We start from the raw sequence: 15,455 nt of genomic DNA on the forward strand, positions 1-15,455 counted from the left end.
CCACTCCCCAGCCCCACAGGCCCCCTCCCACATCCCAAGAGGCATCCTGAGAACCCGTCAGTCATCTGCCTACCTCCACACAGAAACGTAGATGATGATGAGAAGTAGCAGGGTCAGGGAAGACACGCCGCAGCCCACGATGAGTGTGACTGAGGGGACAATCACCTTTTCCATGTTCTGCAAGAGGGAGAGAAAGACACACATATACACACCCAGCAGAGAAAGGAGACGTCAGTGTCAGCCCTTAGCACAGGAAGGAATGGGAAATGGAATAGAATTGAATGGGATGGACTCACATGGAATGGGAAGGGGCAGAATTGACATCAGTTCTAGTCCTGACTCTGGGACTCAAGTGCTAAACTAGGAAGTCCCTTTTCCTCTCTGGCCTAGGTTTCTTCTTCTAAATAAAGAGGCTGCACTGCAGTGGAACCCATGGAACCAGAAGGGACCTTCTAGCTTTTTCCATGCCACAAGGACATGAAAGGAAGGGGACAGAAGGTTGGGGCTCCAAGTCAGTGGCAGAGTCAGGACAAGAACTCCTATTTCTTAACTCCCAGTTTAAGGTTCTGTCCATGACCCCATGACATCTTTGGTTTCTTGAAAGGGGGCGTGTTAGAAGATGGGCGGGAAAGATTTAATCTGAGACTGTGAATGAAATATGTTTTCACTGACCCCCTCCCTTCTTTCGTTCTTCTCCTCTGAAAGGTATTTTTTAAGGAAGGACTCAGGTCTGACTTCCCCCGGCTCCCTGTCTACCCTTCCTGACCTTGCCTAGACAATACTGACCTTTCCATCCAAATGCACTCACTAACTAGTCCCACAGTCAAGCACTTGGCATTTGGTGCTTTCTTTCTCCCTTTCTCTCTGTCTCTGTCTCTGTCTCTCTGTCTCTCTGTCTCTCTCTGTCTCTGTCTCTCTGTCTCTCTGTCTCTGTCTCTGTGTCTGTGTCTCTGTCTCTCTCTCTCTCTCTCTCTCTCTCTCTCTCTCTCTCTCTCTCTCTCTCTCTCTCTCTCTCTCTCTCTCTCTCTCTCTCTCTCTCTGTATCGCTTTTGATGATGGAGGAGTAGAGGAGAGAGCTCCTCTCTCCCCAACTGGGTATCTTCCTTCCGCCTCTCTCCTTCCCCCAAGCAGAGCACAACCCAAGACTGGGCACATAAGGGAGGCTTCATTCATTGCAGAATGAAGAAAAAGCACCCACTAGAAAGAACTCTAATAATTGGAGCTGTCCCACAATGAAATTCACTTCCTTGAAAGACAATAAGCTACCTGCGATTAGAAGACTTCAAGGCAAGGCAGGAGAAAAGCTTGCATCTCTATAGTACTTTTAGGCTTGTTAAGGTTCTCCAGCTCCCACCCTGGGGTCTTGCTCTCCGGATTTGGGGAGCAGTCACTGGGTCTAGTAGGCAGCCCAGACATCTCCCTGAAATAGCAGGTCTGGATCAAAAATAAACTTTAAATTATGTACAAAGAAATCTAGGGTATAGAGGAAGTTAGGAATTAACCTCTCTGGACCTCTGCTTCCCTGCCTGTAAAACAAGAGATTCTATAGAGAAACAATGATAATTTCCCACCCAGGATCAGAAGCCTGTCAACCTGGTTCTGAAAATAATTCACTGCAATAATGGTCAAGTTACTTTCCTTCTCTAGGCCTCAGTTCCCCAGTTTGTCAAATGAGGGTGGGGGAAGGGAGAGGTTTGGAGCAAATTGCTTCTAAGGTCCCTCAGGGCTCTACATTCTATCTCCGTTCTAAGGTGATTTCCAGTTCTCACATTCTAGGATTCTTTTCCCCTCTGTCTGTTCATCCTAGTAATTAATCCTTTACTCACATTCACGGGTCTTTGAGTTAAGATTCCCACCTGCTGTTCTCAACTATATCTCAGGGCATTTGAATAGTGTAGGGATGGAACAGAATTTGTCATTTAGAGAGGGACAACTGACAGTTACTTAAGGATCTCACATACTATCCACAGAAGGAACTATACTGACAATTTCACCTTTCTCTTTCTCCTTCCTTTCTTCCCTACCTCTACTACTTTTTCTTTCATTCTATTCCTATCTATAGTTCTCCATCTCTCACTTTCTCTGTCATTCCCTATCTCAATCTCTCCTGTATCGCTGACTTTCTCCCCTTGTTTCTATGTCCCTTTGTCTTTCTCCTTTCTCTCTCTCTAGTTCTCCCTATCTGTCTTTTTCCCCCTCCTTCTTGCTACCACTTTCTGTCATTCCCTCTGTCTCAATTCATATCTCTCTCTCTCTCTCTCTCTCTCTCTCTCTCTCTCTCTCTCTCTCTCTCTCTCTCTCTCTCTCTCTCTCCTCCCTCTGGTTTCTATGTCCTTTTGTCTTTCTCCTCTCTCTGTCTTGAGTTCTCCCTGTCTGTCTTTCTCCCCTCTCTTTTGCTATCACTTTCTCTGCCATTGCCTTGGTCTCAGTCTCTCCCTGTATCTTTTTCTATGCCTCTGGCCCTATCTCTCTGGATATCTGCCTCTGTCTCCTTCCTCTATCACCTTTCCTTCCTTTCCTTTCAGTCTGGAGTCACATCTGTCTCCAATGTTATTCTGGCTTCCAGCTACTCTAACCTACTTTACCAGCTGACACAAAGAAGAAAAACATCCAGAAACTCTGAAGCACTTTAGAACACCCTCTCTTTGCCTCGCCACACCCTGCCACATCCCACTCCTGCCTCTGGGGCACTGAGGTCCACTATCTGGGTGAAATCTGGATCCTAACATCACCCTTGAAGAGAGACCTCAGCCATGGAGTAAAGGGGAGAGTGCTTCTCACATCCCTCAGAACTCATGCCCACTCAAGGCATTCAGTGCTTTGAAAGACCAAGTCCAAATACTTCAGCCTGGCATTCAAAGCCTTAAAAAATGCCTTACCTAATTGTAGCCTTATGATATGCCATCCCTCTGTTCCAGCCAGCTCATCTTCTCACAGTACTTTCACTAAACTAGGGTCATTCCTACTTTCTTGTCTCTCCACTTGCCCCACCAGGTTGTCCAACTTCCTCATCCCTCATGGTCTAACTCGTTCCAGGTCCATCAGGAAGTCATCTATCCCTGAAATGCCCAGCCCTTCCTAGGAATTCCCTATAGGTCTATCTAAGTCACATAACTCATCATCTGCTCACACCATCTCTAATTATCTTTAGCACTTAACAAACATTTGGGTACCTTTTATGTACTAGTACTCGTTTCCCAACAGTGGGACAAAACAGAAAGAACACAAGTTCTGGAGCAAAAGGACCTGGGTCCAAAGAAAGGAAGCTTTCTTACTCAGTTTCTCTATGACCTTGGACAATCCATTTGAACTCCTCTGGCTTTAGTTTCCTCACCTGGTAGGACTGAACTTGATAGTATCTGAGATCTCTTGGAGTTCTAATAATAAGATCCTATAATTCCTTGGTTGGAATCAAGAGAGTTTGGAGGCAGAATGATGAATTGGAAAGATCAATGGTTCTGGGTTCAAATCCTGCCTCCAGTGTTTCCTATCTGTGTGACCTTGGATAAGCTACCTAAAAACCTTAGCCATCACTTTCCCCATCCATAAAGTTAGGGAGATGGACTGGATGGATTCTAAGGTCCTTTTCAGTTCTACATCTGTGATCCTTTGGTGAGACTTTGGGCAGTCTGCTCCCCTTCTTGATGCCTTACTTTCCTCATCTGTTAATTGGGCACATTATTTACTACGCTACTGATATCATGGGGCTATTGTGACAATCAGTTCAGGAAACCTGGTTTCTAGTCTTATATCTGCCACTGTTCTGCCAATCTCATGTGAGGCCAAGTCCCTTTCCCTCTGAATCCCAGTTTTCTTCCTTTCTATGTCACATAAGGACTTTGGATTAGATATTTTCTAATGTCTCTCTAACGCTAATATGCTGTGATTATTCTGGATAGAGCTGGGGGGAGTTTTGTGATCATAGAGTCATAAAGTTAGAGAAGACCTTCAAGATCTTCCTTTTACCGATGGAGATATTGAGGTCCAGGGCAGCAGGGAAGGAACTGGCCCTCAGACACACAATGAGTCACTTCAATTTTTGGAACTAAGATTTTCCTCTTCTGAAAAACAGAGATTAAAGAAATACTTACATTATCTACTTTCCAAGGTTGATGTGAGGATAATGGCTTGACAACTTTAAAATTCTAGGGAAATGTTAATTGTTATTATTTGTTGAAGACCAAATCTTAATGCCTGCTGTACTGGAAAGAGCAGTAGACTTTAAGTCAAAAGAACATGGCCCCCAAATCTTGCCTCCAACAACTACTAGCTACAGGATCTTGGGTAAGTCTGCCTCAGTTTCCTCATCTGTAAAATAGGAATATTGATAGCACCTACTTCATAAGGTTGTTGTTAAGATCAAATGAGATAATGTGAATAAAGTGCTTTGAAAACCTTAAAACACTCTATAAATGTCACTGGTTTTTAGTTCAGTAGCAATGATAAGCATTTTAGTGGAGGCAGATCAGATCTCTGACCTATCAATGCAAATTAATGCCTCTTCTGAATGTCATTTTAAAGAGCTGTGTGGGACACTGGTTAAGTGACTTAGCTTAGGGTCACACAATCATAGCCTGAACCCTGACCCTGGTCACAAATTGGGTCCAAACCACACTATCTGTCTCAAACGCATGCTGTGTGTGGGTCACCAGAAAATCTGGCCAAGAGCGTATGGATCAAATCAGTGCAATAATCCTCCCTGTAGGAGAAAAACACAGAGCCCCCAACTCCTAATATGTTTTTCCTTCTTATCAATAAGTCAATACAACAGAGAATCTCAGGATGTCAGAACTAGAAAGGACTTTAAGGAACCAATTGATCACAACTCTTAGTTTTACAGAAGAAACCAACATCCACAGTGGGAAAGGAAGATGTCCAAGGCCACTGTTGCCATTACAAAGGTGCAAACTACCCTCTAAGGGAGAAGGAATTATTCTGGTAGAGTACAAGATCAGATGGCATCCTGATTGGAGGAAGAGGGAAGGATGGAATGACCAAGGGGATGACCCCTGAAGAGGAAATGCATTCTCTTGGATAGCTAGCTTCTTATCTAAGGATGGCCCTCCGGCTGGAGACCCTGTTGTTCTAGCACCTGCAAATGGACATGCACTACTTGATGGAGGGCTCATTCTCCATGCACCTCCAGTCTGCTTCTCCTCCACCCTCCACGACCCCGATCTGCTGTGACCATCTGCCTCTTCCTGCCCTCGTTAGGACAGGGCAGCTGGCCTTCTTCTCCTCCTTGGTCCTGCTTGGATGCTTCCCAATGTTTCTCCACATTCCTTCTGAGCCTTATCCTACAAGTGTTTCCTGAGTACTTCCTGAGTATCCCATCAAGTACTGAGTTGTAAATGGCCAAGGAAATGAGCCTCTAACATCAGAGTTGGGAAGGGCCTTACTTAGAAGGACTAGTCCAGCCCCTTTCGTGATTATTCCTCAGTTTGATCCAACAAGTATTAATTACAATAAAATTAAATGCAAAGAGAAAACAAAGAATTGTACCTGCTCTCAAGGATTTTACAATCGATTCAGTGGAAAACATGAATACAAAAAAGAAAAGATAAAGTAGATACAAAGGAATTTCAAGAGTAATTAATTTCATTAATTACTGAGGGGGTCAGAGGAGGCCTTGTGGAAAAGGCAGCACCCAAACTGTGCTTCAGAGAGCTAAGGATTCTGAGAGTTGTAAGTGAGGAAGGAGTTCCACTCCAAACACTGAGGACAGCCTATGACAAGGCACAGGGATGGGACGGTACGTATGAACAACAGCTGGGGTTCCTTGATATCTCTAACAACAGCCCTCACTTTTTTTCTAAATAATTCTAGCCTAAAAAATCACAGGACTTAGCTTCTATTCCAGGCTCAACTTCTGTCTGTGTGATCTTGACCACATTTCTTTATCTCAGCCTCAGTTTCCTTACCTGCCTAATGGAGACAATAATCCCTGCTCTGACTACTGGGCTGCTGGGAAGACCAAATAAGGTGCTGGATATGAAGGCTCTTTGGATAACATGAAACTTGGTACAGAGTGGCAGGGCCAGCTTTGTTGGCTGTAAACCCTCTGCTCACATCCTGCAATTCAGACCCTCCTCAGCAGGCAGTTCAACAAGCAGTCAGTAAATCTGAATGTCTTCTTAAAGAGCTATGTTGGCCATTGAATGGTTAAGTGACTTGCCTAGGGTCACACAATCATTGAAAGGAGAAGACCAGGTCATTAGCAGAGAGTATACAGCCTAAATAGTCCTCTCAGGTCCTGAGGTCCACTCAATCTGATAATTCTGGAACAGAAAACCCTGGAGGGCATTCCAGGAGGAGCAGAGTAGGGAGTGTGATTTAGGAGGTTGCCTCTTGGCAGAGAGATGGTGAGCCATCAGAAGATGGTATGCATAGCCACCATCACTGAATTAGTTTGCTTAAATGTGTACTTCTTTGTTACTAGGGAGATTTCTCCAGGGGTGAGGTGGATGGCACCATCTTTTAAAAAATGAGCATCGATAAAATATTTAAAAGACAGAAATTTTTTTCTCCAAAAGATCAGTGATTTTGTCAGTATAGGGAACTGCCTCTGGCAATCTGTTCTGACTCAGGAGATAAATGTTAGAGAGTTGCTTGAGGCACATGGACAGACATGATTTGCCCATGGTCAAATAACTAATAAACGTCAGAAGCAGTTTTTGAACTCTGGTCTTCTTGACTCGAGGTCCAGTACTCTACCCACTATGATAGGAAGCTTCCGGGGCAGGGAATGAGATCCAGGAAAAACTAGTAAAACCCATTTCTAGAGAACTTTACATCCTTAACACAGCTATTTTCCCAAAGAAGTTAAATGACAATGGAAAATTCTTTGTTATAAGGATGGTTCTCTGGGAGGAGGCAGGGGAAGGCAGACAGAGAGAAATCTAGGCAATGCAAAAACAAGATACAAATAAAATAACAAATGACTTGATGACTACATGACTTAATGAAAGTCACAGACCGCAAGAAGCCAAATTGATTACAGCCCAGGTTGGCAGACACCGCAGTCCACAGGTCTTTCCAATAAACCATTTTGATTCCTTCCAGGAGGACTATTTCTGGGAGTTCTTACTCTTTTTTTTACAGATGAGGAAACGAGGCACAGAAACCGACTTGGCCATGACCCCCAGCTAGTAAATGTAAGGGCTGGGATGGCACAGCCAGTATTCTTTGCACCGGACCGGACCTTGATATCACAAAGAGAGGCCACTTCAGGTAGGCTTTATCCTGACCAGGGCTGGTTTGTCTCCCCTCCCCTCCTGACCCCATCTCCTAAACATAAAACTCAGCACAGCTCAGGGATGAAGAAGAGTTAGCCAGGCCTGAGATGGGGAACAAGCCCAGAGAAATATAATAATTTGCCCAAGGTCACAAACAAAGGCAGGCCTGAGGACCCAGTTCTTCCCATAGCTGCTTATTAAGTGCTTATATAACCTCTGGTCTAGGCTCGTTCCTGTGGGGGCCGGGTCAGTCATAATCCCCATCTGATTTTTAGCTAATAGTTCCTACCTGCCTTAAGGGTCGTGGAAAACAAACTGTGTTGTAATCCTTTAAGAAACGGAAGCTGTTGTTATCTTAGATTCTCATTTAATATAGCAATTTTTTCATAACCATGAGAGAGGCAGGTATATTATTATATGTGTACATACATATATTGTATGTAGACACATACACATCCTTATATACATATGTGAGTATATATGCATATTATTATATACATACATATATACACATGCACATAGATATGTGTATACATATAGTATGCACATACACATACATATATGTATATACATGAATTCTATCTTTATTTCTCTGACCTCTGAGATTTAACATTTCCTTTACTTATTAAAAATTATTTTTCAATTAAAAAAAATTGTTCTAAGATGGTATCCAGACTGACAAAGGGTCTATGACACAAAGAAAGTTAAGAATCCCTGACCTCAGACCACTCTCCTTTATCGCCCCAGATGAGGACACAGTTCTAAAGATATTTAATGATCCATCCAAGGCTGAACCAGTCGTCCATGACAGAGATGGGATTTGAACTTGAGTCCATTGCCACCAAGTCTTAAGCTCTTGACTGTCCACCACTTCCATGCTGTGTCTGTATCTCTCAAATCACCTCTGGAAGCCACACCCAATTAGGAAAGGAGGCCAGGCCACCAGGATAAGCGAGAGTCCAGACAGAGTTTGGCCTGTCTTCATCTCTGGCGGCCTCTTTTCTCATCAGCCCCTGCTGGGTCCAGAGAATTGGGCCAGCCCACCTGCAGGCTCTGGCTGGCCCTACCTTTTCTCTGCTTTCTTATTTTAGCCTTCGCATCTCTAGCAACCCCCAGCCTGCTCAGGCAAAAGCCTGATTTGGAGGATGTGTTCCAACCCTGTTTCCCCAGAGAGAAGAACACTGACCGGATTGAGAGGACCTGGGTTCCAACCCTAATTCTGCCATTTAAAAGCTATGTGACCTTGGGCACACCGCTTCTCCCCCTGGGCCTGTTTTCTTGTGTGTCCAATGAGGGCACAAGGTTAGGTCAGAGGTCTTTAACCTTGCTTGAGTCTGTGTCATGAAACCCTTTTATGGAACCTCAGAAGCATGGGCTAAAATGCATGACATGAAATCCATAGGATGACAAAGGGAAGTAACTACATTGAAATGTCATTATCAAAAAACTTAAAAAAAATTTTTTTTTAGAAAAAATCTCAGGCTAAAAAAGTCCATATTAGAGCATCTCTGACAAGTGGTCATCCCTGCCATGATGAAGACACTGCTTTACCACTCTCTGAATCAGCGCATGTCAAATCCCTTCCCTCCAGAATCTTTTTTTTCTTGTTTAGTCATTTTCAGTCGTGTTCGACTCTTCATGACCCATTTGGGATTTTCTTGGTAAAGATACTGGAGAAGTTTGCTATTTCCTTCTCCAGCTCATTTTTACAGAGAAGAAACTGAGGGAAACAAGGTTAAGTGACTTCCCCAGGGTCACACAGCTGAATTTAAACTCAGGTCTTCCTTCCACTCCAGGTCTGGTTGTCTATCCACTGTGCCACATCAAATCCCATGCCTCCCCATTCCCTTCTCATTCCTTCCCTTCTTGATAGCATACTGGCAATGAGAATACAAACTTATACTAAAACAAACAACTAATAATCAATGAGTAAACAATGCCTTCCCTCAAGGAACTTCCAAGAAGTAGGATACTGGGGAATTTTCCCTCCTTCCCCTCCTCAAGCCAAAGTCAATCACTGGTTTCTGATAGTATGAGTCAGTCTCATTTTAGCCTCTCAGAGTATCTCTTCTTGTTTCCTATGTCTGGAATTCCTTCTCTCCCATGAAATACTAATAGCCAACATATACACACACATACATACATACATAAACATACACATACATATATACACACACATATATGATGTATACATGTATGTGTACATAGATATGACTTTCAGAAAATGCCTTTTATGTGTGTATATATGTTTGTGAATATATATACACATATATGCTATGAAAGCTTAAAACTTCACTAAGACTGTGTATGTATATGTGTGTGAGTGTATACTCCCCTTTAAAGTCTGCAAAGAGCAATAACCCTATGAAGTATGTGCTGTTATTAAACCCATTTTCCATTCCAGATGAGGCTACCAGAGTTAAGTGACTCGCTGATGGTCCCAAATTTGTGAAGAGCCTGAGGCAGGTTTCAAAGTTAGATCTTCCTGACTCCAGGTCCCATGATCTAGTTACTGATATCCGCAGCTGCTTACCTCTCCTTTAAAAGCTATTTCAAATATCATCTCTAGGAAAATTTCTCTGATCTTTTCTCTACCCCATTATCCCCCCACCCAAAAAAACCTACTTTTCCCTCTGGCCTCATGCAGCAGTTTGTTTGCAGGTTTCTAATGCATTTATCAGGTAACATGGTGAATTAAAGTTATCTGTGTTTGTGTCCTACAGTCTTGATAGACCTGAAACTTCAAAGAGGGTACGCATTGAGTTTTATCTAAACCTTATAACTTTCCCAGTGTTGAGCTCAGGGCTCTACACCCAGGAAGTCTTTAATACATTTTTGTTGGATTATATTTAATGGGGACTGTGTCCAAAAAAAGACCTTCCAATGCTCTAGAAAGAAACCAAGTTAGTTTAGAGGTTGGGGGTGGGGATGGCACAAAATCCCAGGCCTGCCTTGGGCAGGGCACTAGGGCAGAGGCAGATAATTTAGCAGAGTTGTACTAAGAAGGGTCCCAGACTAAGAAGGTCTCCCTACTCCAAAATCCTGCATTGCTTAGTTTGTCCCATTCAATTCAGTCCCAACTCACCTTGTTCACTTTCTATAAGTTGTACATGAATCTGGCCTCCTCAGCTAAACGGGCCAGGCAGTGTGCATGGGGTCAGGGAAAATGATCTGAATTTGGAGAGAAAGGACCTGGCTTCCCACCCCAGCTGTATTTAAGAATAGTGTGACTGTTGTTAAGTCAGGTTACCCCTGTGATCTCAAGTTTCCCAATCTGTAAAAAGAAGGAAGCAGGCTAGATGATCCACAAAGCCACAAAATTTCAGATTTGGAAGGAATCTCACCAGCCATCCAGTCCAGTTCATGCACAAAAGGACTCCCCACTATAACATAATGGAAAAGCCTCCCTTTCCAGATTCAGATGCTATGATCTGGGCTGCAGTTTCCCAGGGAGAAGAGAGAGGTAAGAGGAGGGAGAGCCTGAGGCAATAAAAATTGTGACTCAGTGGTTTTGGAGCTAGAAGTATCTGGAGGGGTCACCTAGTCCCTTATTTTACAGATGAGGAAATTGAATCACAAAAGCAGTAAATATCTGGTCCAGGATTAAAATTCAGAGCTTTTGATCCCAAGTACAGTCAACCAACAGAGAGGTGGCAGACTTAAGATACAGAATTAGACGTATATTTTGGGACATGCTTGACCATACATATTTATATAAGGAGTTTTTTTCTTTTTCTGTTTTCACTAGGTGGGGGAGGTAGAAGGGGAGTTAGAAGAGAAAATAAATGCTTGTTAATGGAAGATTAAGAAAAAAAAAATCAGTGCTGTTTTCTCAACATCCCTGTACTATCTTGCTTAGCAGAACCATGGCTTCTGAGTTGAGTCAGGAGACCTGGGTTCTAGTACCAGGAGAGAATAACTCCAGTTTTTCTTCCCTCCAAAAGCTGCTGGAAGGATTAAGGGGGATTGAGGGGAAGTACCTTGAAAAGCGTAACAAATCTTACATTCTCACATCTAGTCACAAACCTTTCCCCAAAGCTAACAGGCAATTTGCTCAAATACCAGCTTGTGTTGAAGAGACCTGTTTCTTGGCAAGCCATTCACAAACTCACTATTCCGGCATGTTATTGCCTTCATTATCCTTCCTCCCATCTGACCTAAATCCCTGCTGATGTTGGCAGAAGGGATAAAGTCTTAGCCTGGGAATCATGAGACCTGGGTTCAAGTCCAGAGTCTGAGCTCTGACACTGACTTGTTAGATGACTTTGTGACCCCTCTCTGGACTTCTGTTTTCCATCTATAACACCACGATTAACAACAACAATAATATTAATAATAATAACATGGCACAATTATAAAGCACTTCAAGATTTACCAAACACTGAAAGGTCCCTTGTAGCTCTATGATTCTATGATATTCTAGTTCAGCATAGATCAGGGAGAAATCCGCTCTGTACTGGCTATGAAGTCTCTTTTTTCCCCAATTTTAATCTATGATTCCTAATCTGTCTCAGAGCCTTTGACTAAAACCAAAGAGAAGAACAAATAGAATCTTGTAGAATCTTGACCCTTCCTTTCCTGTGGTGCCTAGAAATACCAACCTACCTCCTTCAGGTAGGTACTTTGACCAAACCCACTTAACTGTCATCTTCCAGGGGAATTACCCTCAGCTACTCACCTCAAGATGCTCCTGACCAACCATGTATTTTAAATATAGATAATAGATATTTTCTGACTTCTTCAGGACAGGAATTCTATAGATTATCACAGTGAGAAAAACCTTACTGAGTCGCCTAGTCCCACCCCATTTTACAGAAGGAAAGATGGAAGCCCCTTTGAGTTAACTGGATTTAATCTGATAATTGTTTTGATACCAGTTTGATGCCAATTCCATAATTAGGTTCCTGTTTTCACTTCAGACCAGGAACTTCCTGAGGACAGAGGCTAGGTCTCTCCTTTTTCAGACTAGGACTCATTTCTCTTCCTCCCCAGCAATATCTTGGATGCACAGGCTCTGCGTATTAGCCTGTTTAGACATTCAGAGATGAGACCACAAGGCTCTGATAATTCCTGGTCATGCTGGATCCCCAAACTGGCCTAGATTTCCTTAAAAAGGGTTGACTTGGTAGGGAATTGGTGGGGAGTAGATGCCTGGGATAGACCTTGTCCCAGAGGACCGTCTCCATAGGAGAAGGAGACCTTTGACAAAATGAAGAACAGTTCCTATCTTGAGGTCACTTTAAGGTTTTCTCAGAGATTCCTTTACAACAGATCTGTAAGGTAGAGAGTGACAGCATGGGGTAGGGTTGCTGGTCTGTCCTATCTTAGTGGGTTCTATCCTATCCCTCCTAGGTACCCTGGAGCCACTGCAGTTCCCATGGAAATCCGAAGACCCACCCCTCCAAACGCATTGAGTTGTTTATTGGAGCCATCACAACTGGCAGTAATAATAATGATATAATAATGTACATACCAGAAAAATCTAACAAAGTAGCTCCAGCCCTTGTCTTTCACTCCTGCTTCTCCTCCTGGCCAAGTTAATTCCTCCTGTGACTGACTGGTCTTCCCTTTTGCCTATGGGCCTGATTGACATGTCTAGGATCCCAGTTCCCTAGGATTCCCAAAGCAGAACCCAGGCACCATACTTGTGGTTAACAAAGACAACTGACTGGGTTCTTGGAGGATCTAAGCTCCCCACCCCCCATACACCCGGCCCAGGAGTGCACTGAGACCCAGCCTTACAGACAGCCAGAGCCTTAGGGAGAGAGGGGAGGAGGGATGCTGCTCTAGGAACCAATCTCCCCTCCTTCAACCACCACCACCTTCCTTCCCTCTTCTCTCAGTCTCTTACCCCCAAGGTCTGGGTCTCAGACATCCCTGTTAGACAGAGAAAAAGGGAAGTCTCAGCCTCTCTCACCAGTCCCTAAAATCTCTTCCAGCTCTGCCATTCCAGGTAAACCTGGTGCTCCCATAAGTCAAGTTCTAAGCCTCTTCAGGTCCCTTTCCTAAGTGTTCAGACCCCTCAGTTCCTTCTCCCAGGTTCTGGGCTTCCTCAGCCCTTTTTCTTAGGCCCTTACGGTACTCACTATTTTCTTCTAGTCCTCAAGACCTCTTGGCTTCCCCAATAAGTCCCTCAAGTCACCAAACTTTCCCTCTCTGGTCTCTAAAGCCCTCATCTGACCTCTCCCCGACTCCTTAGCTTTCCCTCTCTGATCCTCAGACCACTCAGCCTTCTCCCAAGTCCTCAGAGCCCTCACTTCCAGGTCCATAACGCTCAGTTACCCCTCCTGGGTTCTGGGCCCCTCCTGCTCCATTTCTTAGTCCCCACGTTCCCATCCTCTCCTCTCTTCCTCTTCATTCTCAGTGCCCATGAGCTCCCCAAATCAGATGCCCAGGCTCCTCTATTCCCCCTCCTAGTCCCCGCTCCCCCAGGGCCTCACCTTTCTCTCCTAGATTCTGATTCACTCACCCTCCCGTTAGTCCCCTAATACTTCAGAGCTCTCCCTCAGATCCTCTGAGCCCAGATCTACCTCAGTCCACCCAAACCCCTTCCAAGACTTTCAAAAGTCTAAATTCCCTCTCCCAGGCTCTGGTTCCCCTCAGTGCCCTCTCCCATGCCCCAGACTCCACAGCTCGATGGTCCAATGTCCCCAGAATACTCAGCTCCCAGCTTCCTCTGCTCCATTCTCAGGTCTAAAGTCTAAGAACACCAACTTTCTGACAGACCTGGCAAGTCAAAACTCTTGCTCTTTTCCCTACCCCATCGTGAGATCTCAGCATAGAAGTCCCCTGGCTAAAACACCCTTCTCCCTGCCATCCCTTGGACCACTCAATCCCTAGATTTCTTCAGAGGAAGGAAGGAGACATTCAGGGAGAGAGGCGGGAGGACCATGGAAGCCCAAGAAAGGAGGGTGAGTGATGGAGCCGCCCCAGGTTCACTGGGACCCAATCTTTCTATGAAGTGCTCCTAGAGTCAGGCATCGGACAGCCCCAGACACCAATTCCCCCTGCCTGACACCTCCTGCTCTCCCTCCCTTCCTTCCCCATTCCTGGCCAGAGCTGTGCAGCTATTGGAATATCCCGTTAAGTCACTTCTGACCAGAGCTTCCCAGCCCAGCCTCTGCTTGCCTTTCCTTGCTGAGCACCGGCCACCCACAGGGTCTCTGAACAAACCCCTGGTCCCCTCCCCCAGTTTCCTCCAGGTCCCCTGGTTCCAAGCAGGGAGAGTGGCAGAAGCAGAGTCAGAGCAGGCACCTGACGCCTTCTATCTATCACTTTCAATGTCATTGGGGAAGCTTTCCCATCTTGTCTTTCTGTCTCTCTCTTCTTTTCCATCCTCCCAACCCCAGCTCTCTCTCTCTCTCTCTTTCTCTCTCTCTTTCTCTCTCTCTCTCTCTCTCTCTCTCTCTCTCTCTCTCTCTCTCTCTCTCTCTCTCTCTCTCTCTCTTTCTGTCCCTCTGTCTCTCTCTGTCCAAGTCTATCTGTATGATATGCCCGTGTGTCTTTCAGCATCTTTCTCCCTCCCTGCCTCCCGTTCCCTCTCTCCTCCTCCCTTTCCCTCTCCTCTCTCTCTCTCTCTCTCTCTCTCTCTCTCTCTCTCTCTCTCTCTCTCTCTCTCTCTCTCTCTCTCTCTCTCTCTCTCTCTCTCTCTCTCTCCCCCCGTTTCTCCCTCTTCCTCTCCCTCTCCCTGGGTCTCCCCAGGACTTACCCCGTCAGCGCTGAGCTGGGCTAAGATGGCGAAGGTGGACAGGCGGTCACAGAGGCAGCGGGTTCGGAAAGCATCGAGGGGCACCGTGCGGCAGCCTCGCCAGGACCAGGGGCCGAGCTGGGAGGAGGAGGAGGAGGAAGATCTGGAAGGGGTGGAGGTAGTGGTTGGGGTGGGGGGCCGGAGAGGCAGGCGGTGAAGGGGGGGCGGGCGGTGAAGTGGGGGGAGGAGGCCAAGCAGGAGGGAGGCAGAGAGAGAGAGTGAGAGAGAGAAAGAGAGAGAGAGAGAGAGAGAGAGAGAGAGAGAGAGAGAGAGAGAGAGAGAGAGAGAGAGAGAGACATACACACATGAAGGAGAGAAAACACAGCGTGAGAGGAGGCAGCAGCAGAGAAGGGAGGAATGAAATCATTAAGGGATCATTGGCCAGCACAATACAGCCAAGGGGACTTTGCCTGGCAGGCCGGCTGGCTGTCCGTCTGTCCTAGAGCCTCTGTCTGTCCATCAGTCCATCTAGC

At 45.3% G+C, this 15,455-nt stretch overlaps 1 protein-coding gene across 4 annotated transcripts in view; it reads right to left on the bottom strand.

The window, feature by feature from the left end:
* The window catches only part of ADGRB1 (adhesion G protein-coupled receptor B1), a 262,780-nt gene that overhangs the window by 76,951 nt on the left and 170,374 nt on the right, over positions 1-15,455 (bottom strand). For 3 of the 4 annotated variants that reach the window (XM_072602911.1, XM_072602909.1, XM_072602912.1), the window contains 2 exons: positions 14,944-15,085; positions 74-177 (listed from right to left, as the gene is read on the bottom strand). In XM_072602911.1, the coding sequence (XP_072459012.1) occupies positions 74-177; positions 14,944-15,085 (246 nt within the window). The remainder of the gene's footprint in view (positions 1-73; positions 178-14,943; positions 15,086-15,455) is intronic. The other variant, XM_072602913.1, reaches the window with a different exon arrangement.

The sequence above is a fragment of the Notamacropus eugenii genome, chromosome 4, assembly GCF_028372415.1.
Source record: "Notamacropus eugenii isolate mMacEug1 chromosome 4, mMacEug1.pri_v2, whole genome shotgun sequence".
Lineage (NCBI taxonomy): Eukaryota > Metazoa > Chordata > Mammalia > Diprotodontia > Macropodidae > Notamacropus > Notamacropus eugenii.